The following is a 24387-nucleotide window of genomic DNA, read 5'->3' on the forward strand; positions in this document are numbered from 1 at the left end:
AATAATAATAATAATAATCCTGGTATTTGATAAACCGCTTTTCACGTCTTCTCGATGTCTCAAAGTGCTTCACAGAATAGACTGTAAAGTGAATTGACTATATATTTGTGGGCAAAACGTGGCAGCCAATTGCGCACAGCAATGTCCCACAAACAGTCGTGGATTAAAAATGACCAATTTATTATTGTTTTTTGTTTTGGAGGGATTATTATTAGGTGTGTGGAGTAAGGAAACTTGCCCAAGGTTTCGCCCTGCCTGGAATTGATCCTAGGTGTCTCGCTTGGAAGGCGAGTACTCTAACCACTGAGCTACAGGACTCCAACTCTATCTCTCTGCCTCCACCCTCGACTCCAGGACTACTGCTGTTCTGACAGAATGTCTGTCAGATATCAAGTCCTGGATGAGAGCTAAGTTTCTCCAGTTGAACGTCAACAAGACCGAAGCTCTCCTGATTTGTTCCCATCAGCTTCTCCACACTTCAGGGACTGACAGCATCACCATCCAAGGATGCACAATCAACCTCACTGAGCCAGTCCGAAACCTTGGCATCATGTTTGATCCTTAACTGTACTTTCTACCTCACACCCATGCCATGACCCACTCTGCGTTCCCCCACCTCCGCAATATAGCCCAGCTCCGCCACTTCCTCTCCCCTCAGGACACCGAAACCCTCATCACACCTAGGCTCAACTACGCCAACTCCCTGCTTGTCAGCCTTCCCAACTCTTCCCTCCACAAGCTGCAGACCATCCAGAAATCTGCAGATGCTGTTCTCTCCCGCACCAGGCTCCGTGACCCCATTACCCCCACCCTTGCCTGGCTCCACTGGCTCCCCATCCCCCAGAGGATAGAGTTCAAAATCCTCGTTGTCGCCTTCAAAGCCCTCCACGGCCTTCTTCTTCCTAGCTCTATGATCTGCTAACGTCATATCAACCTGTTCGCTCCCTCTGATCAGCAGCCTGCTCCACATACCCTGCCTGGCCCACCCCACTATTGGCCCCCATCTCTGCCCCCATCCTTTGGAGCTCCATCCACAGTCCCTTTGCCTCGCTCCCTCCCTTGCCTCCTTCTAGGCATGTCTCAAGACCCTCCTCTTCGACTGCACCTTGGATCACCCTCCTACACTCCCTGCCCTCCACCCCTCCTCATCCCAATCCCCAGCTCGAGTCCAAGTCCCTGACTGTCCAGCCCCTTGGGACATCACCTCCGATGTGAAAAGCACTACACAAATGTAATTTGTTGTTGTTGAAGGGATGAATTGTAGGGAATCCGAGAATGCTGCAGAACTCTGCAGCTCGTGTACTCCAAAGCTCCAAATCATCCAAAACTCTGCAGCTCGTGTACTCTCGTGCACCAGGTTCCGTGACCCCATCATTCCCACCCTCGCCCGACTCCACTGGCTCCCCATCCCTCAGAGGATCAAATTCAAGACTTTCAAGGCCATCCATAGCCTTGCCCCCTCCTACCTCTCTGACCTGCTGACTCCCTACCAACCTGCCCGTTCCCCTCGGTTCAGCGGGCTCCGGTCTGCTCCATGTCTCCCGCCCGACCCGCCCTACCATCGGTGGCCGGGCTTTCAGCCTCTCTGCCTCCACACTCTGAAACTCCATCCCACAGACCCTTCACCTCGCTTCCTCCCTTGTCTCCTTCAAGGCCGGTCTCAAGACTTTTCTCTTCGATCATGCCTTCAGTCACCCTCCCACCTCTCTGCCTTCCCTCACCCCTACCCCACTCCTCCCCCATGCTCGGGTCCTGACTCCTGACTGTCCAGCACATTGGAACGTCCTCCCGACGTGAAAGGTGCTCTATAAATGTAATTTTGTTGTTGTTGTTGAATGCATTCCAGTGAACAGGGGCAGAAATGCTAAAAGCCTGACCGCAATGATGGGGTTTTCTTGTTGAAACAACCCAGTTACATTTTTTCTAACCAGTTGCAGGATCGATTTATACAACATAGAAAAATTTGAAAAATGTGGTAGTGTAGCAAGAAGGTAAAAAACCTAAATTCTGTTATAATTTCTGGAGCAGTTTTAAGTAGCACTGTCAATTTGTGAAATTTTGCCCTGCCCTGCTAAGTAAATTAAAATCATCTCCTCTGTGGTGTGTCCTATAAACTATCTGACACACTTACTCCCATCATGTATCATGTATTTTCTAGCTAACATTAAGGTCTAATGCATGCTGTTTGATTATGCTGGTGAACCTTCTGTACTGTTAATGTATAGAACAAAAGGTTCATTGGATTTAGCAAACGGCACATGTTAGATCTCACTAGTGCTAATTTTTTTAATGCCAGCATCAATATGGAAAAAAAATAGAATAGGAGCTTGAGAAAAACAAAGATGCCCTCTCTCCCCATGTCTATAGAGTTATTAAAGGCTACAAAAGGCTGGTTTCAGAAAATGCTATAAAATTGGTGCTTCACTTGGTTAGTAACACTCTCATCTTTGAGTCAGAAGGTTGTTGGTTCAAGTCCCATATTGGTACTTTAAACTAACATAGTCCAAGCCAGTGCCGGCCAAATTATTGCCCACATGGCTGTCAAGAAGCACCCTTGCCCCCCCCACCCACACACATGAACATTCACACAAGTCTAGGTAAATCCATGTTGAATGGTAGTGTGATTCCAAGTTTTTCTTGATTGAATATTTCTTAATTTATGGCATAATTCAAGAAATATTCTATCATGAACATTTATTTTGTTGACCGACGAAAAAGATTGTCCACCACTGGCCTACTCTGACACTCCAGTGCAGTATTCATCATTGCAGGTGTCATCCTTCAAATGAGATGTTGTTATTTATCAACATTGCATTTTAAACCTGAGTTTAATTCATTTTAATGTAATTTTGATGAACTAATTCTAACTGTTAAAGCAGAAACACATCACAGGTCAATAATAATAATAATAGGACATATGTAAAGATATACCATTGAGAAATAAAATGCATCCCCTTCCAAAGATCTTATATTTTTTCAAGCAAAGAGCAACCTAATGTAGCCAGGGTATTGAAGCAACTGCAGTTCATTGGAGCACAATCCCCTTGTATCAAGGCAAAGGCAGCCTTGACTGTCCCACAGTGCAGAGTTGCTGATCTTTGCAATTGCAGCTGTGGAGAAGGGATGGCATCTCCACTTTGCTGCTTCACGTCTCTTAATATTCACTCACAGTGTCACCAATGGACAGGTCTCCAGACCACTTAGCAACAGGAGGTCCATAAGCCTCAATTTAGAAAGATATTTTGCCCACAAAATACAGTCAATGCACTTTAAAGTATATTCTGTGAAGTGCTTTGAGATGTCTCGACATGTGCTAAGGCACTCTATCAAATGCAAGGATTATTATTTATTATTTATTCCTCATACACCACCTATCCGCTTTACTCAATCTTCACGGATCTGCCCTTGCCTGGTTCGATTCCTATCTCTCTCACTGTCTGCACTTTGTTGCCTCTAATGGTTTCTCCTCCAGCCCCCGCAGTGTCACATCAGGCATCCCCCAGATCTCTGTCCTTGGCCCTCTCTTCTTTAATATCTACATGGTGACATCATCCGCAGACATGGGGTCAACTTCCACATGTACGCGGATGACACCCAACTCTATCTTTCTGCCTCCACCCTCAACTCCAGGACCACTGCTGTCCTGACGGACTGCCTATCGAACATCAAGTCCTGGATGAGGGCAAATTTCCTACAGTTGAATGTAAACAAGACTGAGGACCTCCTGATTAGCTCGCGCCAGCACCTCTGCATCTCAGGTTCTGGTAGCATCAATCTCCATGGTTGCACACTACAACTCACCGCCACTACCGCACCCCTCAGGCCGCTGAAACTCTTGTTCATGCCTTCATCAACTCCAGGCTCGACTATGAAAATGCCCTGCTTGTCGGCCTTCCCAATTCCTCCCTTCACAGGCTGCAGATAATCCAGAACTCTGCAGCCCGTGTCCGCTCCCGCAGCAAACTCCATGACCCCATCTCCCCAACTCTCGCCCGACTTCATTGGCTCCCTATCCTTCAGAGGATCCAGTTCATGATCCTGGTCCTCACCTACAAAGCCCTCCATGGCCTCGCCCCACCCTACCTCTGCGACCTCCAAACACCCTACCAACCCGACCGCTCCCTCCACTCAGCCGGCTCCGGGCTGCTCCACGTCCCCCGACCCACCCACCCCACCGTTGGTGAGAGTGGCCTTCAGCCACTCTACCCCCAATCTCTGGGATTCCATCCCCCAGTCACTCCACCTCGCCTCCTCCTTAGCCTCCTTCAAGTCCCGCCTCAAGACCTTCCTCTTTGACCATGCCATCAGCCACCATGAAATGCTGTACTCTGTCCGGCGCCTTGGGACATCCACCTGACGTGAAAGGCGCTGTACGAATGTATTCTTTTTGTTATTATCATTATTATTATGTTAAAGACAGATTTGATATTTGTACAGTGTGGCCCGTGGAGTGGAAGATGGGACAATGCAGGGTTTAGTGAATTATTTAAAGTGTGTTGTGTTAAGAACCAGTTGAAGAAGCTTTATTCCTACCCTCTTGTGCTGCTTGTAGATATTTGTCTATTGCAGACTGATGTCTGTCTGATGCCCTCTTGAGTGTAACTGCACTTTTGTGTTCCGTGAATAGGAAAATTAGGCATTTTGTCTCCATCAAGAAATTGTGCAATGACAACAATAAACAGGTAAGATTTTAATTAATCATTCTGGATTGTGTTTAATATTAAAATGTGTGGTTGCAACAAGGTTGTGCTCTTCATCCTATAATGATTGACAAAATCAGCTCAGTCTCTTGAATGAGTCCAGGATCCTAGCCTCTTCCTGGTAACCTATTCCAGCTGTTCATTGTCTTCTTTGTAAATAAATACTTTATAGGATTATACAACACAGAAGGAAGCCATTTGGTCCATCGTGTCTATGTCATGTCTTCCTGGTGTCTATTCTAAAATTGCAATTCACCCTTTGAACCTGTGTCCTCTTGTCCTGCTGTCTTGTTATATCGCTAATGAGGTTTTGTTATTGCTTTTTCTCAATAATTGTTGCAATTTCTATTGTAGAATCATATAATTTTACAGCACAGAAGGAGGAAACTCGCTCGGCCCAATGTGCTGTGCTGGTCCTCTAAAAGATCTATATATTTAATCCCATTCCCCTTTCTCCACACCCTTTAATATTTTTTCTTTTTTGAAATATATGTTCAATTCCTTTTTAAAAGCTACAAGGGATTCTGCACCATCTCCAGCTTTTGGACATTCAGTGTCCTAATAACCCTCTGTGTTCAAAAAAATTCCCAACCCCTCTCTTTTTTGTTGATGACCTTAAATGTGCCCTTAGTTATACTGCATTTAACATTGCTGATATATCTGTGAAATCTTCAGTCAGAGATCTTTAATTGGAGTTTAAACAGTGAAACGATACTAATCTCCTATTCTCGTCCCACCTAATTACTACTGTCCCTATTGCCCATGTAGAAGCTGCTGCAGTCATTCTTCAATTACTTAGCAATTAGATTTCAGCAATGCAGCTCTCCATTAAACTCATTATACTCCTGGCAAAGTCTGTGCTTCAGTCAACATTGTCCATTTGAGGCTTTGTGAGTTGTAACCTCTTCAATTGCTATCACCTGCAGCAGCAGAGAAAGTCAGGTGGCAAAGTGAGGGATCTGCACTCAATCTAGTTTTAATTGTCAGGAGTCCAGCCAACATGTCCTACCCAGAATGTTTCCTTTGATGCATTGATTGAACTGAGTTAGAAAGAAAGAATATGCATTTTTCATGCTGCTTTATGCATCAAAACATCTCAAAGCTCTTTGGCAATTTATTATTTCTACTGGCTATTAAAGAATGAAAGTCAAATACGCTCCTCGTAGTGTATCTCATGGTATGTTTGTAACAAAGTCCTATTTAACTAGAAATGGCTTTGTAATAACCCAATGCTGTGAAATTTATCCTATTTAAGCCACAAGCAGATTCCACAGGGCCAGTGGCAACAATCTAGATATACTAGAGTTATTTCTGAGTTGAAATTCACAACTATTATTTCTAGCTGCCTCTGGATCTTTCCCGATCTTTGGCAGGTCCATACAGGCCAGCGAAAGAAGGATATGAGTTGGAGCAAGGAGTGGGTGGAGAATCATGTAGAGTATAAACATCGGCATGGACTAGTTGGGCTGAATGGCCTGTTTCTGTGCAATACAATCTACAGAAATCTATGTAAAAATATTTCACACATTCAATGAGCACTCAACCCACCAAAGACCAGATAAAAGCCAGCTAGGGCCGAAGCGCTCTGCATAGACTTTGGGTGTCTTGGCAGGGGGAGAAGAATCCTAGAGTAAGCCACACTTTGCAGTGTCATATCAGCAGGACTTTGAACTCTTTTGAACTGCTGCAACTTCTATAAATCATATAACTCCTGGAGGTAATAAGAATAGTCCTTGCATATGATATAAATTGCTGTGCGCAATTGGCTGCCATGTTTCACCCACAAATATACAGTCAATTCACTCTACAATGCATTCTGTGAAACACTTTGAGATGTCTAGAAGACTTGAAAAGTGTTATATCAAATGCAAGGATTATTATTAGTATTATAGCTGCTTTCACGTCATCAGGATGTCTCAAAGCGTTTCACAGAATACATTGCTGTGAAGTGCAGTGACCAGTATTTTGTAGGCGAATGTAGGTAGTAGTTTTATAAAATATAATAGTATTATTACTAAGGCCATTCCAAGTAATAGTCTACAAACTTAAAAAGGTGTATTATATCGAAATTGTGCAGCGATTTAAAACTCAATTACACACTTTTTGTGTTTGGACCACATTTATCTGTTATCACTGATGACAATGAACATATCGCAATCTCAGTTTTCACCCCATGAAATGTGTTCTAGTTTAAGAAGAAATAACCTTGAAAATTCACATATGAGGTTAATTCATTTATTTTTAAAGAGGCCGTTTCTTTCAGACTATCAGTTGTTTTGCATGTATTTCTTATTAAAAATCTAAAACATGTAGAATTTGTTTAAAAAAAATCAATTTTCTTAATAAAAGTGTGTTTTGTCAGTGCCTATCATTTGTATTAGCTGTCTGTTCTGGAAATGACTTTTTAACAGGCAACAAAGTATTGAGCAATATGCTGTTTACCCAAACACTTTAACACTTGATTAAGTTTCAAATGATAAAATATATTGCTCTTGCAGGTATGAGGCAATAAAAATCAACCAAGCACTGAGCAAATGCTGAAGCAGATTTATTTTTTGTGGGAGGTTTTTATTAGCAGGTTCACTTCAGGAATACGAGTATGCTAATCATCCTTCAGAAAAGAAATAAATCAAAATTAATTCTTCAGAATGAATCTCCTCTCTGCTTGTGCTGTAGCTGTAGCCCTCGCAAAATCGTTCTGTGATCACTGACATCATTCACAAACTGGATTGGAGTTAATGGGGTGGGCATTTAACTGCGAATCTAGGCAATTGTTAGAACGCAATTGATAGTTAATTCAAACAGTCACCAGATAAAATACAGTTTGAACTTATTTTGTAATTTGGCTCCACTGCGTATTGAAGATTAATAGGGGCTGACGCTATATGTGCAGTTTAGTTCATTCCACAATGTGTAAGGTTAATGGGATTTCAGATTCTAACCACACAAAGGAATGAAAAAGTACAGCAATTCATAACAGATTCAGTGTGATAATTATCACGTGAAATCAGTTATGGAACGTCACATTTTTCACACTACAAGGATCAACTTTCCCATAATCCCATGACCTGTACAAAGGCTGGATGCACACAAATACTGTGTGATTTAGTGACTAATTGCAACATACATGCAGATCACAAATCTAAGCAACACTCATTGATTTGATCCACTGAATGAGCTGCAGTGCTGGTTCATTAACAGCAAGTAGGTTTAAACTCTGAACAGGAAATTAAATAACCAGAATGATGGAATTTGCCAAAAGCGCTGTTAAAATGTGACTGCTTTATCCCGGTTGAAACCAAATCTATAACAGCATTTAAAAGGGAATTAGTAAATTCATCATTACCCTTAAAGGGTACAGGGAAAGAGCAGGGAATGGAATTAGAATAGATTTAGTAGCTTTGGATTTAGCAAGCAAGCACCAGTTGTAATCATTTTTTGAGGACCATAATGCTGGTTTACAACCAGGAACTCTGCAGCTATTGTCCTGTCCAGCACCAGGCTCCATAAACCTATCGCCTCCATATTCACTCGGCTCGATTGGTTGCCCAATAATCCCAAATCCTCATTCTCACATTCAAATCCCTCCGCATCCTCGCCCCCTCCTACTTCTGTGACCTCCTACTGCCCCAGCCTCACACAGCAAACCCTGACGTGTTTTGTGTCCCCTGTCTAATCTGCCTCCTATCAGTGGGTCAGCTTTCTACACCCCCCGCACTTTTTGGAATTCCATCCCAGAGTCCCTCCTACCTCTCCCCTTCCCTCCCCACCTATAAAGCCCAGCTTAAGACCTATCTTTTTGACCACGTTCCAGATCAACTGTGCCCAATCAGCTGTGTAAAGTGCTTGGAGACCTCCTCCCGATGTGAAGGGCATGATATAAAGTAAATTGTTGTTGTTGTAACATCAACCTCTTTAAACTATGGTTGTTCCCTCAGTAAAAATCTCGTGAGTTGGTCCCTGATGTATACCGGATATAAAAGTATGTGTCAAGGCGTTAATTGGTCGTTTTACAGTTTATGTTGCTTTATAAATTAAAGCAATAGCTGAATCCTTGCAGTAAACTATGGCCAGGTATTCTTGCCACTCAGCTCCTGTTAACCCTGTAAGCCAAATCCCTTAATGGTCCTAGCTGGAGAAGCTACAGAAAGCTTGTCAGAAAGTGCTCGCAATGGCAAGTTATGCAGTTTTAGTTGGTTGAACTCCAGCAATACCTCAATACTCCAGGGTCCCAAATTCTTGATCTTGCCAAACTGTACCTAATACTTTGATGAGCTGGGCGAATCCTTCTGGGGAGAGAATATGTATTCCATTGCAGACACATGGAAATTTCAATGCATATGTGGAATTCTCTGTCTAACTTGGAAACGCTAAAGCAATCTTGTTGGGTTTTTGCACATGTGAGCTGATTGATCAATAAAATATAGCAAACTTCACACAAAATCACAAGATTGGTTTGGATGAAGAAGGCCCTTCGGCCCATTTGATCTGATCCTTGCAGAATTCTCACCTTACCTCCCATCACACCGTCAAGCTGTTTTTGTTCTAGTCCAGAATCCTGGCCTTAATCACTCTTTCCAATTGTTAATTACATTCTAGGTAAAGAAATATTTACTGGTGTCTGTCCTGAGATGGCCCTTTGCAACTCTGAACCTATGTCCTCTTGTTTTACTAACTTGTTGCAAAATATTGTTCTGGGTTTACTTTTTCAATCTCATTCTGCCACCATGTGGCGCACCTGATGTTCAAGATGACTCTATTTCTGTCTTTAGGTCTCCAATGTACAATGTGATGACAAATGCACAGAGGAAAATTTTCAGTCAGGTGAGACAAATATATTTATTTTGGCGGTTGGTAGATGCCGGTCACATCAAACTCTTGTGATTTATGCAACTGCATCTTGAAGCATGTCTCAGTCTGGCCAGATCACAGTCAGACCTTTCCTAAGTATTTCGTACTTTTCTCTACACTTTCTCTTTAAGTCTTTGATAGCCTCCCTGCTAATCTCCACATGTTAAACAAATTAGGCAACAACCAAATTACATTTGTATAGCGCCATCAGGAGGCAATTGTAATTAAATATTGTGGTAAAACAAATCTGTTGAATATCTTGAAGAAAAGGTGCTCCCTCTCCTTGTCTTTTCCCACTCATTATCCTCTTCCCTCCTTTCTTCACAATCTCTTTCCTGAGATCAGAATTTTTCCTGTAGCTCAGCGGTTACAGCACTTGCCTCACAAGCGAGAGTCCTGGGTTCGATTCCAGCAAGGCAAAACCTTGGGCAAGTTTCCTTACTCCACACGCCTGATAATAATCCCTCAAGAAAAAAAAATAATAATAATTTGGTCAATCAATCCAAGAGTGATTAGACGCTGTTTGTGGGACGCTGGTGTGCGCAATTGGCTGCCGCGTTTCGCCTACAAATATATAGTCAATTCACATTGCAGTATATTCTGTGAAGCGCTTTGAGACATCTAGAAGATTTGAAAAGGGCTATATCAAATGCAAGGATTATTATTCTCATGGCCTTAGATTCAGTTTCACCGCTGACATTTCATGGTTAAGACAATCTAAGAATTTTCCAAAATTGTGCACAATGTTACATTTAAGACACAACAACATTATATTTGTATAGTGCCTTTTACGTTGGGAGGACGTCCCAACAGACTTAACGCTAAACCATGAGGAATTTATGGCTACTGATCTCTACCCTGTTCCCTAACCTATTCCTGTTTTTCCTACCTTTAATTTTGCCTCTATAGTTTCTTGGCTTCTGCCTACTTCCTACACTTCACTGCCACTTGCGCGTTCTCTCTCTCTCTCTCTTTCTCGTGTTATTTGCAGTAAACGTTCTTCCTCCTTTCTGCCCAGCCATGAGTTTAAACATAGATCATTTTCCCTGTTCAGCTGCCACCGGTCCACTCTGACACCATGTGGCTTCAAGAAAATCCATCTGCAGGAGAATCATGCTATCACATTTTTTTCTTAATATGAGTTACCATGGTTATACCAGTTACAGTTTAGTATTATTAAGTTGACTGAAGGCACAGTCAAATCCCTACCCCCTTCAATGCGTCTTCAGTATTTCCCTTTGTGCCCCACCCTGTTCTGGCTCCCACTCTGTCTTGGTGAATTGATTTGATATGTTTAGCTCCATGAGAGGCACTATATAAGTGTAAGATGTATTTTGTAAGCTGCGAGGGTTGGCTGGATCGTCATGGTAGGAAGCATATGCATGAATGTGGTGTATATACTCTGCTGGCAGTTGGAAAAATGAACAGGATTCAGTAACAAGTAATGCGTAGGAAAACATATGGCTTCAATGACAATGTTTATTAGCAGTCCTCAATGTTCTCTTGGTTACATTCACAAACAAGATCAGATGATATAATGTGATTAGGTAAATTAGAGGTATAATAAAAAAGCACAGAATTCAGTGGCATTTTAATACAATATGTCCTGTGCATTCCAATAGCTGCACATATTTTGTCCTCAAGATTGTTCATGTCCCAATACAGACAAATCTATGGTCTGTCCCTTACAGCCTGTTACTTTAAGATAATGGTGACTTGTGGGGCTGTCAAGAAGTGGTCACCTGAACATTTGCACAAATCTACGTAAATCCATGTTCGATCAGTAGTGTTTTTTCAGTTTTTCTTCTTGATTGAATATTTCTTGATTTATGGCATAATGATTGGCCACCACTGCTCTAAGAAGATATCAGTGGCTGTTTTCATTGTCTCCAGAGCAAAGTTACTGATACTAATTTACAACGAGCAGTAAATTGGAGTCAGGAGATCCTTATAGTTCTCTTCATGTTCAGAGCAAGGCTGACGATGTGGACTTGTGAGAAAATATAGAGACGAGATAAATCTGTGCATTTGATATAGCGCCATATCATGTCTTCGAGATGTTTCAAAGCTCTTCACAGAATATACTGTAAAGTGAATTGACTGTATATTTTGTGGGCAAAACGCAGCAGCCAATTGTGCACAGCAGAGTCCCACAATCAGTCGTGGATTGAAATGAGCAATTTATTATTTTTTGGGGGGTAAAAATTATCACCCCCAGAAAAATGATCTGCCAGTCAACTAACAACCAAGTTTCTACTCACTGCTAGGTAAAATGCACAATAATATGAGACCTCGCCTGTATCAATGGCACATTGGTCTTCAGTAGGACTGCTTTTGGGTTTCAGTATATAAGGTTGAAAATGTTAGTTTTCAACCTTATACATGTCAGGTTATATAAATGTTATATGTTAGGTTAAAAGATGGTATGGATGTCCTTTTACACACCTCAGGCACTGACAGCATCACCATCCAAGGATGCACACTCTTCCTCACTGAGCCAATCCAGAAGCTTGGCATTTTGTTTGATCCTCATCTGTCCTTTCTACCCCACATCCAGCCATGATCGGCTCTGCCTTCCCCCACCTCCACAACATAGCCCTGCTCCGCTACTGCTTCTCCCCTCAGGCCGCCAAAACCCTCAGCCACGCATTCATCACGCCCAGGTTTGACTCCGCCAACTCCCTGCATGTTGGCCTTCCAACTCTTCTCTCCACAAACTGCAGATCATCCAGAACTCTACAGCTGGTGTCCCTCAAATATTAGGCTCCATGACCCCATGATCTCCGTCCTCGCCCAGCTTCACTGGTTCCCCATGCCCCAGAGGATAGAGTTCAAAACCCTCGATGGCCTCGCTCCTTCCTACCTCTATGATCTGCTAACGTCATATCAACCTGTTCACTCCCTCCACTCAGCAGGCTCCGGCCTGCTTCATGTCCCCCACCTCGCCTGCCTGACCATTGGCAGGAGGGCCTTCTACCACTCTGCCCCCACCCTCTGGAACTCCATTCCTCAGTCTCTCCGCCTCACCCCCTCCCTTGCTTCCATCAAGAACCATCTCAAAACCCACCTCATCAACCATGCCTTCGGGAACCCTCCTTTCCCCCACTGCTGTTTACCGTCCCTGATCCCCAACTTGAGTCCGAAACACTGACTGTCCAGCGCCTTGGGACATCCTCCCGATGTGAAAGACGCTATACAAATTTAATTTTGTTGTTGTTGTACATCTCCATGTTTCTATAGATAAAGATTTGAATTAGGAACCCTGGCTGATTTCCCTCTTCCTGCCCCAGGGCATTAAAGCCAATTGGGTCATTTCGCAGACGAAGATCAAATAACTCAGCACAAACCAAGGATCAAACTGGTTCTACTTGGTCCAAGTGTTGAGTTTGTCACTGCACTGGAGATCCCTACAATCTATTTTATAACAGTCATTCTTCATGTCTGAGCAGAGCAAATGAGGGCTGACAATCCCTTTGATTATTGTGGTGGGAGGCATCATAACAGGACAAAGCATAATGAATGATATTTGAACAAGGCAATTGTAATCAGGACTGTACAATTAAATAGACTATGGTGAAAATTCTTGGTCTGGATGAGTACAGGGGTCAGCATAGCAATAATAAATACTTCTTAGCAGTATCAGTAAAATAATTTGCATATTTACATGCCATATCTTGTCAAGATGTCCTAAAGTACTTAATTGCTGTCATGTTTGTGACTGTTTTTGTGAATAATACATTGATGTATCAGCAAGGTTCCACAAACAGCCATCATATAAACAATCAATTCATTATGTTATTTCTTCTCTTTTCATTGTAGTATCAAGGGATCTTTAACACCCACCTAAACAGAGAATGGGACTGGGAGGTTCACTAAGATACTCCTTGCGTACATGAACATAATGCTTTTTTTCTTCATAGATTCACATTCTTTAAGACATAAAGACAGACGGAAAGGTTCCATTGACGTCAGATCTGTAACATCAAGAGGAAGTGATGGTAAGAAAGTCTATGGAACATCCTCATCCAAATAGACAAGTCCATTGCGATTTTTTTAACAAAAATGTTATGAATATTTGCCTTGAAGTCTGTACGATAAGTACGGACTAGCGGGTTTGATGACATTCAGAATAGTGATCATACTAAAGACCCTCATCCTTGCACATAGCTTTATCCCACAAAACCAGCCTATCCACTCACCATTCCATTGACAAATACAAGGTGCTGAACAGTGTGAGATATCTGAAAACCTTTTCTCTGCTGCTGATTCCAACAGGAAGTTCACACAACCGCCGATACTCCTCAATGGCAAGAATTCACTCCATGACAATAGAAGCTCCAATTACAAAGGTGAGTTCCGAGAGTAGTGTATTTATTCCCACAACTTTCTGTACTGTGACCAATTAATAACTTCAGCCTTCAGGAGAAGCACTCGGCAATACAGAACGGCAGTTAATTGTAGATCAACCGTAGAGTCAAATTTATTAACTTCTAAATGTCTCTGCAATTCTCTACAACTGCTACAACCTACAACCTTCACTGCTGTAAGTCAGGCATCACTGAAAAGGAGACACACTACAAATTCTGTAGTGGCTTGCATCAAAAATAATTGACATTTTGATTAAAGTTGTATACGTATTTGAGGATAAACAACATGCAGTGACAGAGCAGTGAGTTAGGATTAACTCCAAACTAAACATATAAGAGAGTTCAGGGAAAGTATAGGGACTAGTGTCCAGGGCACTACTACTGACAGCACAGCGAGCCTGCCTCATCGGCAGGACTTGGAAGGGCAGACTAGTCACTGGGGGCAGGGAGTATTAGACTAGTCACTGATGGCACACGCAGCTCCTGTTAAACCTGCAAGCCAAAGCCCTAATGGGTAGGGTGGTCCTAGCTGGACAAGCCGCAGGAAAGCTTGCAAGACAGTGATAGCAAGCTGTGCAGTTTTAGCTGGTTAGAATCCAGCAGTAACTCCGAACACTCTGGGGTGCCCAAGCCTTGGCTCCTGCGCCTAAATACTTTCCAGAATTCGGTAAGGATGTATGGCTCCAGGGAGAGAGTGCGTATTCCATTCCAACAACCTATCTCTGGAATTTCCATGTGTAGATGGGATGCATGGAATTCTCAGTTTGGTTTGGGTACTCTTAAGCACACTGAGGGGTTTTCACATGTGTTAGACACCTGGCTGACCAAATAAAACGGACAGCAGCGGGCAAATTCAGGGACTGGTGCTAAAGTAAGTGAAATCTTTTCAAACAAAACAAAATCAGGTCCCTACAAGAATCCTGGAAAACATTTTCTATTATTAAATCAAAATAGTTTCCATGACAATTTATCTTTCACCAATGCATCCATGGGGTAAAATTCCACCCGAGTCAAGATTTACTTTATTAACATAGCATTTCAGAGAGTGCAGAATTTGGCAAATTGTTGATTTAATTGGAGTCTCTTTTGAGTAAGTCTTAAAAGGACTTACAGAAAACCAGCTTCAGAATTAAAGACTGTGTTTAAGAATTTTGTCAAATGCTGGAAGCTCTGAAATGTTATGTTAACAGATTAAATCTAGACCCAGATGGAATTTCTACCAAACAGCCAGCCGTACAGAGCAAACCTGACTGATTTATTCTTCTGCTTTAATAATGGTTAGCCATGGTATCCGAAGATGGCCGTTCACACAGTCTAAACATCTGGCTGATGAATTTGTTTGTCACAGCAGCTTCTACACTATTAACAAATTTGCTTTAATGAATGATGAAAGATGCTAAACCAAATGGAAGGTTTATTATTATATCATTTCATTAATGTTAAGTGAACTGCCCGATGTGACACTGATCCATACAAACACACAGGCACCACAGGGATGAAATTCTGGCTGTAGTTACTTGTAGCCACTTTGGCAATGTGGGATTATAAGTATAAATGCTGATACTATGAAAACCTTTACTTGCAGTGATGAATATTGGGTGAGGACAGGATCAGGTTTGGTTGGGATGCACCCCACAATTGAGAATCTTTCATGTACTGTTTAGGCTCACACATGAGAACGATGCATACCAGAGTGTCATCATGAAAGTGTATCGTAGCATGGAATCAGAAAGTGCGAAGATTTGGATTGTATTTGAATTAAGGACCGTGCTAGATCATTTGTGGTGAGAAATGGTATGAGTGAAGAGCTGGAAAGATGATGCTTTTGGTCAGTTCTGGGGTTTGTGCAAATAACTTCAACGATTTATTGAAATGCAACTCTTTCTCTTTTTCCTTTCCTGACAGGTTATCAATATAATTAATGCTGCCCAGGAAAATAGCCCAGTAACAGTGGCCGAGGCATTGGACAGAGTCCTGGAAATCTTGAGAACAACGGAACTCTACTCACCACAGATTGGCATCAAAGATGATGACCTACACACCAGTAATCTTGTTGGAGGTCTCATGACTGTGAGTTAGTAAGGACCAGCTATAAGGACATTTTACTCAGTAATGTGCCTGTTATGATAAGTCATGCATCATAGCATAAAACCATTGGTAATCTTACCAAAATATAGAATAAATTGGGATATACAATTGTTGGTATTAAGCCTTCAGAACTGAACAACTGTACATCTACTTTTGTATGTCTGAACAGCAAAGAAGCAGAATAATCTGAGTCGAGAGCAGATCTGACTCATCAAACCTTATATTTGTGTCATCCTGTTCTACAACATATATTTTTTTTTCAGATAATACACACAAAAAATGAATCTTAGCAGTAGGAAGTATTTTAAAGGATATAGACTTTTTAATAACTTGCTATTTCCCTTTTTAAATTTGGCATTTATTGCTCTGCACTTTCTTGAAGCTCTCCCTTGGGGTATTATGCTGTGGCTAAAATGACAGCCAAGGGCTCTGGGACATTCCCCTGCGTGAGGGGTGCTATATAAATGCCTGTTGTTGTTGTTGTTTTTGTTGTTGTGCAGCCAACTTGCTCTCAGATCTCTGCCAAAGCTCTTTGCCTTGCCTGATAGATTTGGAAAGCCAATTCTTTGCAGTTTTTAAAATGAAAAAGGCTCCAGATTAAGAACGAATTTCTGAATTTTCCACCATTCTGAGCAATATTATATTTTAACACAAAATTGTCTTAAAGAGTAAGACCAGGTGGAATTTTGGGCCTTGGGCGTATAATTTTAATTGTGGTATAGAGTTCTTTCAAATTAAACATTTCAGTTGCTCCTCACAAAATTACTTATACCACTTCATATTTGAATGTTTGTTCTTTATTTGAATTGCATAATTGTATTATATACATTAAATAGAGAATGCTCATGTTACAGGTAAAGTATAATGTTTGCCTACAAAAAATACTGTCTCTACAACAACAAAGTACATTGAAAGAGTGCCTTTCACACAGGATAGCAAGTCGGAACGCTATACTTTATTGTCAATCTTGTTAAGTGCTTTAAGACATTTTGATGAAGTGATCAGGCACTATATCAAATGCAAGTATGATTATTAAAATGTGTTAGTTTACGCATTACGCCTGTTTGTTTTTTTCAGGATGGATTACGAAGATTGTCTGGTAATGAATATATTTTCTCAAAATGTAAGTTCATCTTTCCTCAATTTCTTAAATATTTCCCTTTTTTAAAGAATTTTAACATTTCCCATGCAGTATTTCTTAACAGATTTGTTGCGAATAAGAAATATAAAATTATCACATTTCTAAATCATTAAATGTGATGACTGGTGTACTTCTGAACTTTCAAAACAATACAGAATGCGTTTTTCAGTGCATTTTAATTTTCCGTATCCACACCGATTTATGCACTGCGTCAGTGAAGCTAAATTGAATGATCTGCAGAGGATAAATTAATAGAAGGAAGTCCTTCATAGAGTTACTTTTGCTCAACTGTAGAAGGAAGGTATCAATTTAGTTATTCTTCAAAGTACCCTCTCTAAATGCAATATGTTTTTACTGTAATAAGGTGAGCAGAATTACACAGAGTACCCCACTTGGCCTAGCCATGTGCTCTGTACAAGCTCAGTATACTTTCCTGTGACTCAAGTTCTACCTCTCTACAAAAATCACATATGGGGTTGCACTGTATAGGAGTTTGAAGATGTGCCCAATTTCGATCAGTAGCTAAATAATTCTATAACATAACATAACATGTAGGAGCAAGAGTAGGCCATTCGGCCCTTCGAGCCTGCCCTGCCATTCAATCATAGCTGATCTACTAATCTAACTCCAGTTAATAACCTAACCCTGCCTTATCCACATATCCCTTAATACCTTTTGCAATAAGAAATCTATCTATCTCAGTCTTGAATATGTTCAAGGACTGAGCGTCAACAACCTTTTGGGGTAATGAGTTCCATACATTCACCACCCTTTGAGTGAAGAAGTTCTGCGAAAGGGCTGGCCTCTGATTTTAAGGTTGTGATTCTGGTTTTAGTTTCTCCAACCAGGGGAAACAATCTCCCACTATCTACTCTGTCATGCCCTTTGATGATTTTATAGGTTTCTATAAAATCCCCTCTAATTCTTCCATATTCTAGAGAATATAGGCCCAAATTGGTCAGCCTATCCTTGTAACTCATCCCCTTCATCCCTGGTACTAACCTAGTAAACCTACGCCGCACCTCCTCCAAGGCAAGTACATCCTTCCTTAATTAAGGAGACCAAAACTGGACACAGTATTCCAGGTGTGGTCTCACCAGGGCCCTATACAGTTGCAGCAAGACTTCCCTACTCTTATACTCTAATCCTTTCATAATGAATGCTAACATACCGTTCGCCTTCCTAAATGCTGCTGCCCCTGCAGACTAACTTTCTGTGATTGGTGTACAAGGACATCCAAGTCCCTCTGGACGCTAACACATTCCAATCTCTCCCCTTCTAAAAAATAACCCGCTCTATAACGATGCTTTTTTATTGTGTTACATAGCTTTGCGACAAACAGATAAAAACGAAGCATGGACATCTCTTGAGGGACAGATCGAGGAAGAGCCAGGTACACTTCAGATACATTTTTCATCAAATAAACAATTATTTTTGTTTCTTTAAGTGATCTGGACTATTTTTAATTTCTCCCTCCCCCAATCACATTTTGCAAACAAGCAGGCAGGAAGGAACATGTTCTTAGATCTCTATCAATGCTGCTTTGTAACCAAATGCTGGGAATATATGGGTGTAATTTAGGTTGACTTTCAGTTAAGTGAAGGCAGCTAGAGAAGAGAACACAGGTTTGAAGTTGTGAAGTATATATTTTGTATTTCTTTACAGAAAGGGTGATTAACTGGAGAAACAGGTTCTATGAAGAGTGCTAGAGGTTAGACTATAAGAAACTGCTTGACTCTGCAACGGGTGAATGATAGGTTGGGTATCCTGAGACTGAATAAACCAAAGGGCATTCTTTGTTAATACCTCTTTCATGATCTTGAGATTTGGCTTGAACCGTTTGCTCTGCGTCTGTGAAAAAGCTGTCCTCACTCCCTCCCTACAGGCCAGCTAATACCACAGCCGTCCCTATTTGAAATGATGGACATACTTTGGTGCTGTAACCAAAAGGTGGAGTCTATTTGGTGCATCACACTGTATTGTCAGGTCTGGGATATTACAAGGATGTCAAACTGTATTCCAGTTCATATAATCTGCCTTAGTTGAGTTCAAAAAAGAAGACAAGGTCTGTATGGTTTTATACCAGGGCCCCATGGAGGAGTCAGACACAGTACCTATAGTCCTCTACGGTGATGTGTGCCTCCTCCCCACTGTACTGTTGAGAGAAAGCACTAAACTGAAGAAGAGTAGATCAGAGAGTCAGTCACATGGGGCTCTTGCACATCTCCTAAACTGGCTGGTTGCAGAACCACTGAGAAAGGAGAAAGTGAGAACAAAGAATCCTGAGAGAAGGAAGACATTATAACAACAACAACAACAAGATTGCATTTATAGAGTGACTTTCACGTCAGGAAGACATCCCAAGGCGCTGGATAGTTGGGTCGGGACCCGAGCAGGGGGGAAATGGTCAGGGTGAGGGGAGGGAAGGGATGGAGCGAGGAGGGGGTAGAGAGTCGAGAGGAGAGGTGAAGGCACAGTTGAAGAGAAAGATCTTGAGACCGGCCTTGAAGGAGGAAAGGGAGGAGGCAAGGTGAAGGCACTGGGGGATAGAGTTCAGAGCCTCGGGGCTGAGAGGCTGAAGGCCCGGCCACCGATGGTAGGGCGGTTGGGGCGGAGGATGTGGAGCAGACCAGAGCCAGAGGAACGGAGGGTACGGGCAGGTAAGTAGGGGGATAGTAGGTTGGAGAGGTAGGAGGGAGCGAGGCTGTGAATGGCCTTGTAGGTGAGGATGAGGATCTTGAATTCGATCCTCTGGGGGCTGAGGAGCCAGTGGAGGAGAGCGAGGGTGGGAGTGATGTGGTCACGAAGCCTGGTGCGGGACAGTACACGAGCTGCAGAGTTCTGAATGACCTGCAGCTTGTGGAGGGAGGTGCCGGGAAGGCCGGCGAGGAGAGAGTTCCCGTAGTCCAGCCTTGAGGTGATAAAGGTTTATAAATTATATTAAATTTATATTAATATTATAAATTGTCTTAGTCTCCTCCTTGTCTTTGAAAACAAACAATACGACTGGTTGTCTACACATTGATGTTGCCATACTATCCTCTACAGCTTTTGAACAAATTCCAATGTTATCAGTCAGTGCAATTGTCCACTGTGCGTGTCAGGGTAAATGAGGTGGCTCCAGACAATTTATACTCAGTACTTGACTTGAAGCAGTTTCAACATTTTTAATTGTCCCTTCCCACCGACTGGAGCTCTCTGTTATATCTGTTAAGCTCTTTGTAATGCTCATTCTCCATGAAAAGCACTATTTGAGTCAATGTTGTTAATGTGGTACTCTTATAAAAAATGAGTTTGTACAATTACACAACAAAGAATACCTGGCCTACAAATTACAAAGCGCTCTGAAACATCCTCCTGATTTGAAAGGCACTATATCAAATACAAGGATAATTATTATAAACAATATTATACATGAAGACTTTAAATTGGACTTTTTGTTCTGACAGATGTGCAGCTGACTCATGGGCCCTGTGCAATACCCGTCACACTCAGTGATGTCCCACCTCATATAGCAGAACTGTTGGAAGGAGAAGAAACCTGGGATTTCAATATCTTCAAACTAGAGACTGCAACTAATAAAAGGTTGGCTTTTGTTTTAAATTGGAAACTCTTTGGTGTTCCACAGGTTAAGTTCAGCAAACTGGTATAATATTTATGTTCTGTCCATTTTCTCTTTGATGGCTTGTTGTCAGATGATTTCTAATTGAAGAGTAGAAAGTGCTTTCTTTAATTATATTTTAATATTCTGTTTCAGCTGCATTCATTTATATGCTGAAGCCATTTACATTTGGCTTCATCCTATAAATGAATGCCTAGCGTGAACCTTTGCATTATAGTTGTTTTTAATTACTGATGGGTCGGTTAATGGCATACTTTAATTAGAAGATTTGTTATCCAGGGTTGAATGGGTACAATTGTAAGTAAAGTATGTTACATTTTTCAGTTTATAAGATTTTAAAAAATCTGAAATGCCTTTTACTAGGTACGTACTTTTTTCTAATTTTATTTTAATTATTAAAATTAGCATTCATACAAGGCACTGGGGAAGACATTCTCCCAACCTGAAAGGTGCTATATAAATGCAATTTGTTATATTGTTGTTGTTATTTTAATGTCGATTAAAATAAAATTAGAAAAATAAATTTGGAAGAGCAATTGGAAAGTGCACAATATAAAAAATCATTCCAAGTTTACGTCATTCATCGAGCAAAGTATAAACTATAATCAGTCAAAAAAAGGATTGATAGGCCATTCTTGACCATTCTTAAATTCTTCTATGTTGCCTTTTCTGTCCTTTTAGGCCATTAGTCCACCTGGGATTAAAAATCTTCGCACAGTTTGGAGTATGTGAGTTTTTGAACTGTTCAGAAGCAACTCTCAGGTCGTGGTTGCAGGTCATTGAGACAAATTATCATGCATCAAATTCATACCACAATTCAACACACGCAGCTGATGTCTTGCATGCCACAGCATACTTCTTGCGGAAGGATCGAGTCAAGGTAACCGTTCACATACTGAACAAATAAACTATCTGTTTTGCTAATAATAGCTTATTGTACTCCTCTACCTTGAGTGATTCCCAGCTCTCACTCTTCAAGAAAGGGAAATATTAAATAGCCTACAATATTTATATGCATGTAGTGTCTGAGATCGTCAAATTTAACAGTCTTTCTGTGCCCTTTAAATGACTCAGGAGTGTTGTTCAAATATGACCACCTATGATGTACTTGGTGGGATGGCTGGACATTGTAAGGCAGAAGGTATTTAGTGTGCTTTGATGGAGCACCATTTTTGGGGGGTCAGCATGACACATACAGAAACTCATCATCATGCTTAAGAGCACCAAATCAGACTGAGAGTTGTATGCCACCTACACATGTACATTTCCGTGTCTGAATGCAAAGCGCATTCACTCCTCAGAGGGAAGCAACCTACTTCCAGAGAGTATTAAGCGCAGGTTGGCAAGAGCCAGGCTTGGAGGCTCCAGAGTTTGTGTTGGTATATTGCTAGAGTTTAAACAGCTAAAAACCCAAAGTTTGCCACTGATATTTTTCCTATAGCAACAAGCGGGCACCTGCGCAGGATTGTTACTACAAAGACGAGAAGTTAAAATAAACTTTGTCATGCAGAGGATTATTGGTACAGTATGTGGAAAGTTCTTTCTCAAGTGGCTATTAGTGAAGAAACCATAACAACACTTAAAAACTAATTGGAGAAAAATTTGAGGAGGAAGAATGTAAGAGTGCACAGAAAAACGCAGAGAATGGGGATTATAGTAGTTGGTTCCAATCAATGTGCAAGCATCAACGAAGGCCTTCCCCTATTCTATAGTTCTATGTCTTCTGTGGGACATGGTAACAAAGAAAGGGGAAAATAAGCAGATGTTAGAATATTTAAATGTAATATATAAAGTAATATGTTTTGTTAATATATGTTAAAATGCCATCATTCTTACTAAATGTCAATGTTTTAGATTAAAATTGTACAAAATTAATGAACAATATGTTCAGTTATTATTAGCTTTGTGAGTTACTTGATTACTTAATATAGGGTCTTGCTCAATGAAGTGCAGTACCAGTTGTTACAACCAGTGGTTTGGTCATTGCAGCCTGTGTAATTTCTCTCTGTGTTTGTAGGGGTGTTTGGATCAGTTGGATGAGGTTGCTGCACTTATTGCAGCCACAGTACATGATGTTGACCACCCAGGTCGCACAAACTCCTTCCTATGTAATGCAGGAAGTGAGCTAGCTGTCCTCTACAATGACACTGCAGTCCTGGAAAGTCACCATTCTGCCCTGGCATTCCAGCTCACAGCACGAGACCACAAGTGCAACATCTTCAAAAACGCTGAAAGGTTAGTTTTTTTACGGGTTGATAGGAGAATTGGATCAATAAAGATAAACTTTGCCAATGAAAAATCAGAATGCAATGATGGCCGAGAATTGTTGTAAAGTTCCACTTTTATCCCCAAACTCTCTTTTTGATTTACCAAATTAAAATTGCAGTAGAGAGAGGTGAGATTTTTTTTAATTAAAAGGCAGCAGCATTTTGTCACAGCGTTCAACTTAAAAAAGAAAATCTCCGCGTTTTTAATCATTTATTCATTTTTTTCAGGAATCAGTATCGAACGTTGAGGCAGGCGATTATTGACATGGTTTTGGCAACAGAGATGACAAAGCATTTTGAACATGTGAACAAATTTGTGAACAGTGTCAACAAACCAATGACATCTCTTGAGGAAACTAACTCAAATGTAAGGTTTCAACCTCAGCTGTGGCAGTAATGACCTGGTGTTGAATCAGACGTTTTACCTTATACTGTCATTTTACAAATAACTAATTTATAATGTATATTGGCCATTGAATTTCCCATTAATCTACTGCGGATTATTGCTTAATAAAATTTTAGTGATGATATTGCAACTATTACTTCCTCATATATGATCAATGTAAGTGCACTATGTGTCAATAGCATGGAATGTATTGGCAATTGGAATCATCATCACCAACTACTGACGAAATAACTCGCAACAGTAGAACTTCTCCATAAAATTGATAGTTTATCGTATATATTATAAAAGCAAGTGATATCCTTAACTGATTAATAAATTAATCCAAGGGTTAGAAACGTAGAAACAGGTGGAGGCCATTTACCCTCGAGTCTATTCTGCAATTTATCAGCTTTTAATCTCTCCACCTTCACTCTATATCCCTCAATACTCTTTCTTTACATGTGCCTGCCTACCTATATATCCCTCCCTTAAGCATGTTAAATTTCAGATGTTGGCAAAAGCTTTCTTATCAAAGATGTACATTGGTAGCACTCTGACCCCTGAATCAGAAGCTTGTGGGTTTTAAGACCCTGTCAGGACTTTGAACTCATATGTTTGATATTGCTGACATTCCAATACAGTGCAAGGGGAGCGTTGTATTGTTGGAGGTGTTGCCTCTTCAGATTAGACTATTTTTTAGCATTATCTCTATTCCTTGATTAAAGTACTATCTTGTAACAAATTTGAGGGCTCAATATTGCATTCTTCTTGCTTCTGTTATCAGGATTTCAAGTGTCTGCTAACTAAACTCAGGATTACATTCAATAAGCAATCTTCATATTCACCATCTTGCGGCATGTGAATAATATTTCTACACTCTTGCAGCATGAATGGCTACTAGAGAATATCCTTCTATTGTAACTTACTGTTGATATAGTGAAAATGAAGTAGTGAAATTGCTAATAT

General features: G+C 41.0%; 1 protein-coding gene across 1 annotated transcript in view; it reads left to right on the forward strand.

Annotated features, from left to right (window-relative positions):
* pde8b (phosphodiesterase 8B) overlaps positions 1-24387 on the forward strand; it is a 98957-nt gene that overhangs the window by 71403 nt on the left and 3167 nt on the right. The window contains exons 10-20 of the mRNA XM_007905387.2: positions 4628-4682; positions 9473-9524; positions 13472-13549; positions 13827-13900; positions 15824-15988; positions 17084-17129; positions 18475-18540; positions 20597-20732; positions 21451-21649; positions 22787-23004; positions 23265-23403. Of these exons, the coding sequence (XP_007903578.2) occupies positions 4628-4682; positions 9473-9524; positions 13472-13549; positions 13827-13900; positions 15824-15988; positions 17084-17129; positions 18475-18540; positions 20597-20732; positions 21451-21649; positions 22787-23004; positions 23265-23403 (1228 nt within the window). The remainder of the gene's footprint in view (positions 1-4627; positions 4683-9472; positions 9525-13471; positions 13550-13826; positions 13901-15823; positions 15989-17083; positions 17130-18474; positions 18541-20596; positions 20733-21450; positions 21650-22786; positions 23005-23264; positions 23404-24387) is intronic.

This window comes from Callorhinchus milii, unplaced genomic scaffold (assembly GCF_018977255.1).
Source record: "Callorhinchus milii isolate IMCB2004 unplaced genomic scaffold, IMCB_Cmil_1.0 Scaffold1, whole genome shotgun sequence".
NCBI lineage: Eukaryota > Metazoa > Chordata > Chondrichthyes > Chimaeriformes > Callorhinchidae > Callorhinchus > Callorhinchus milii.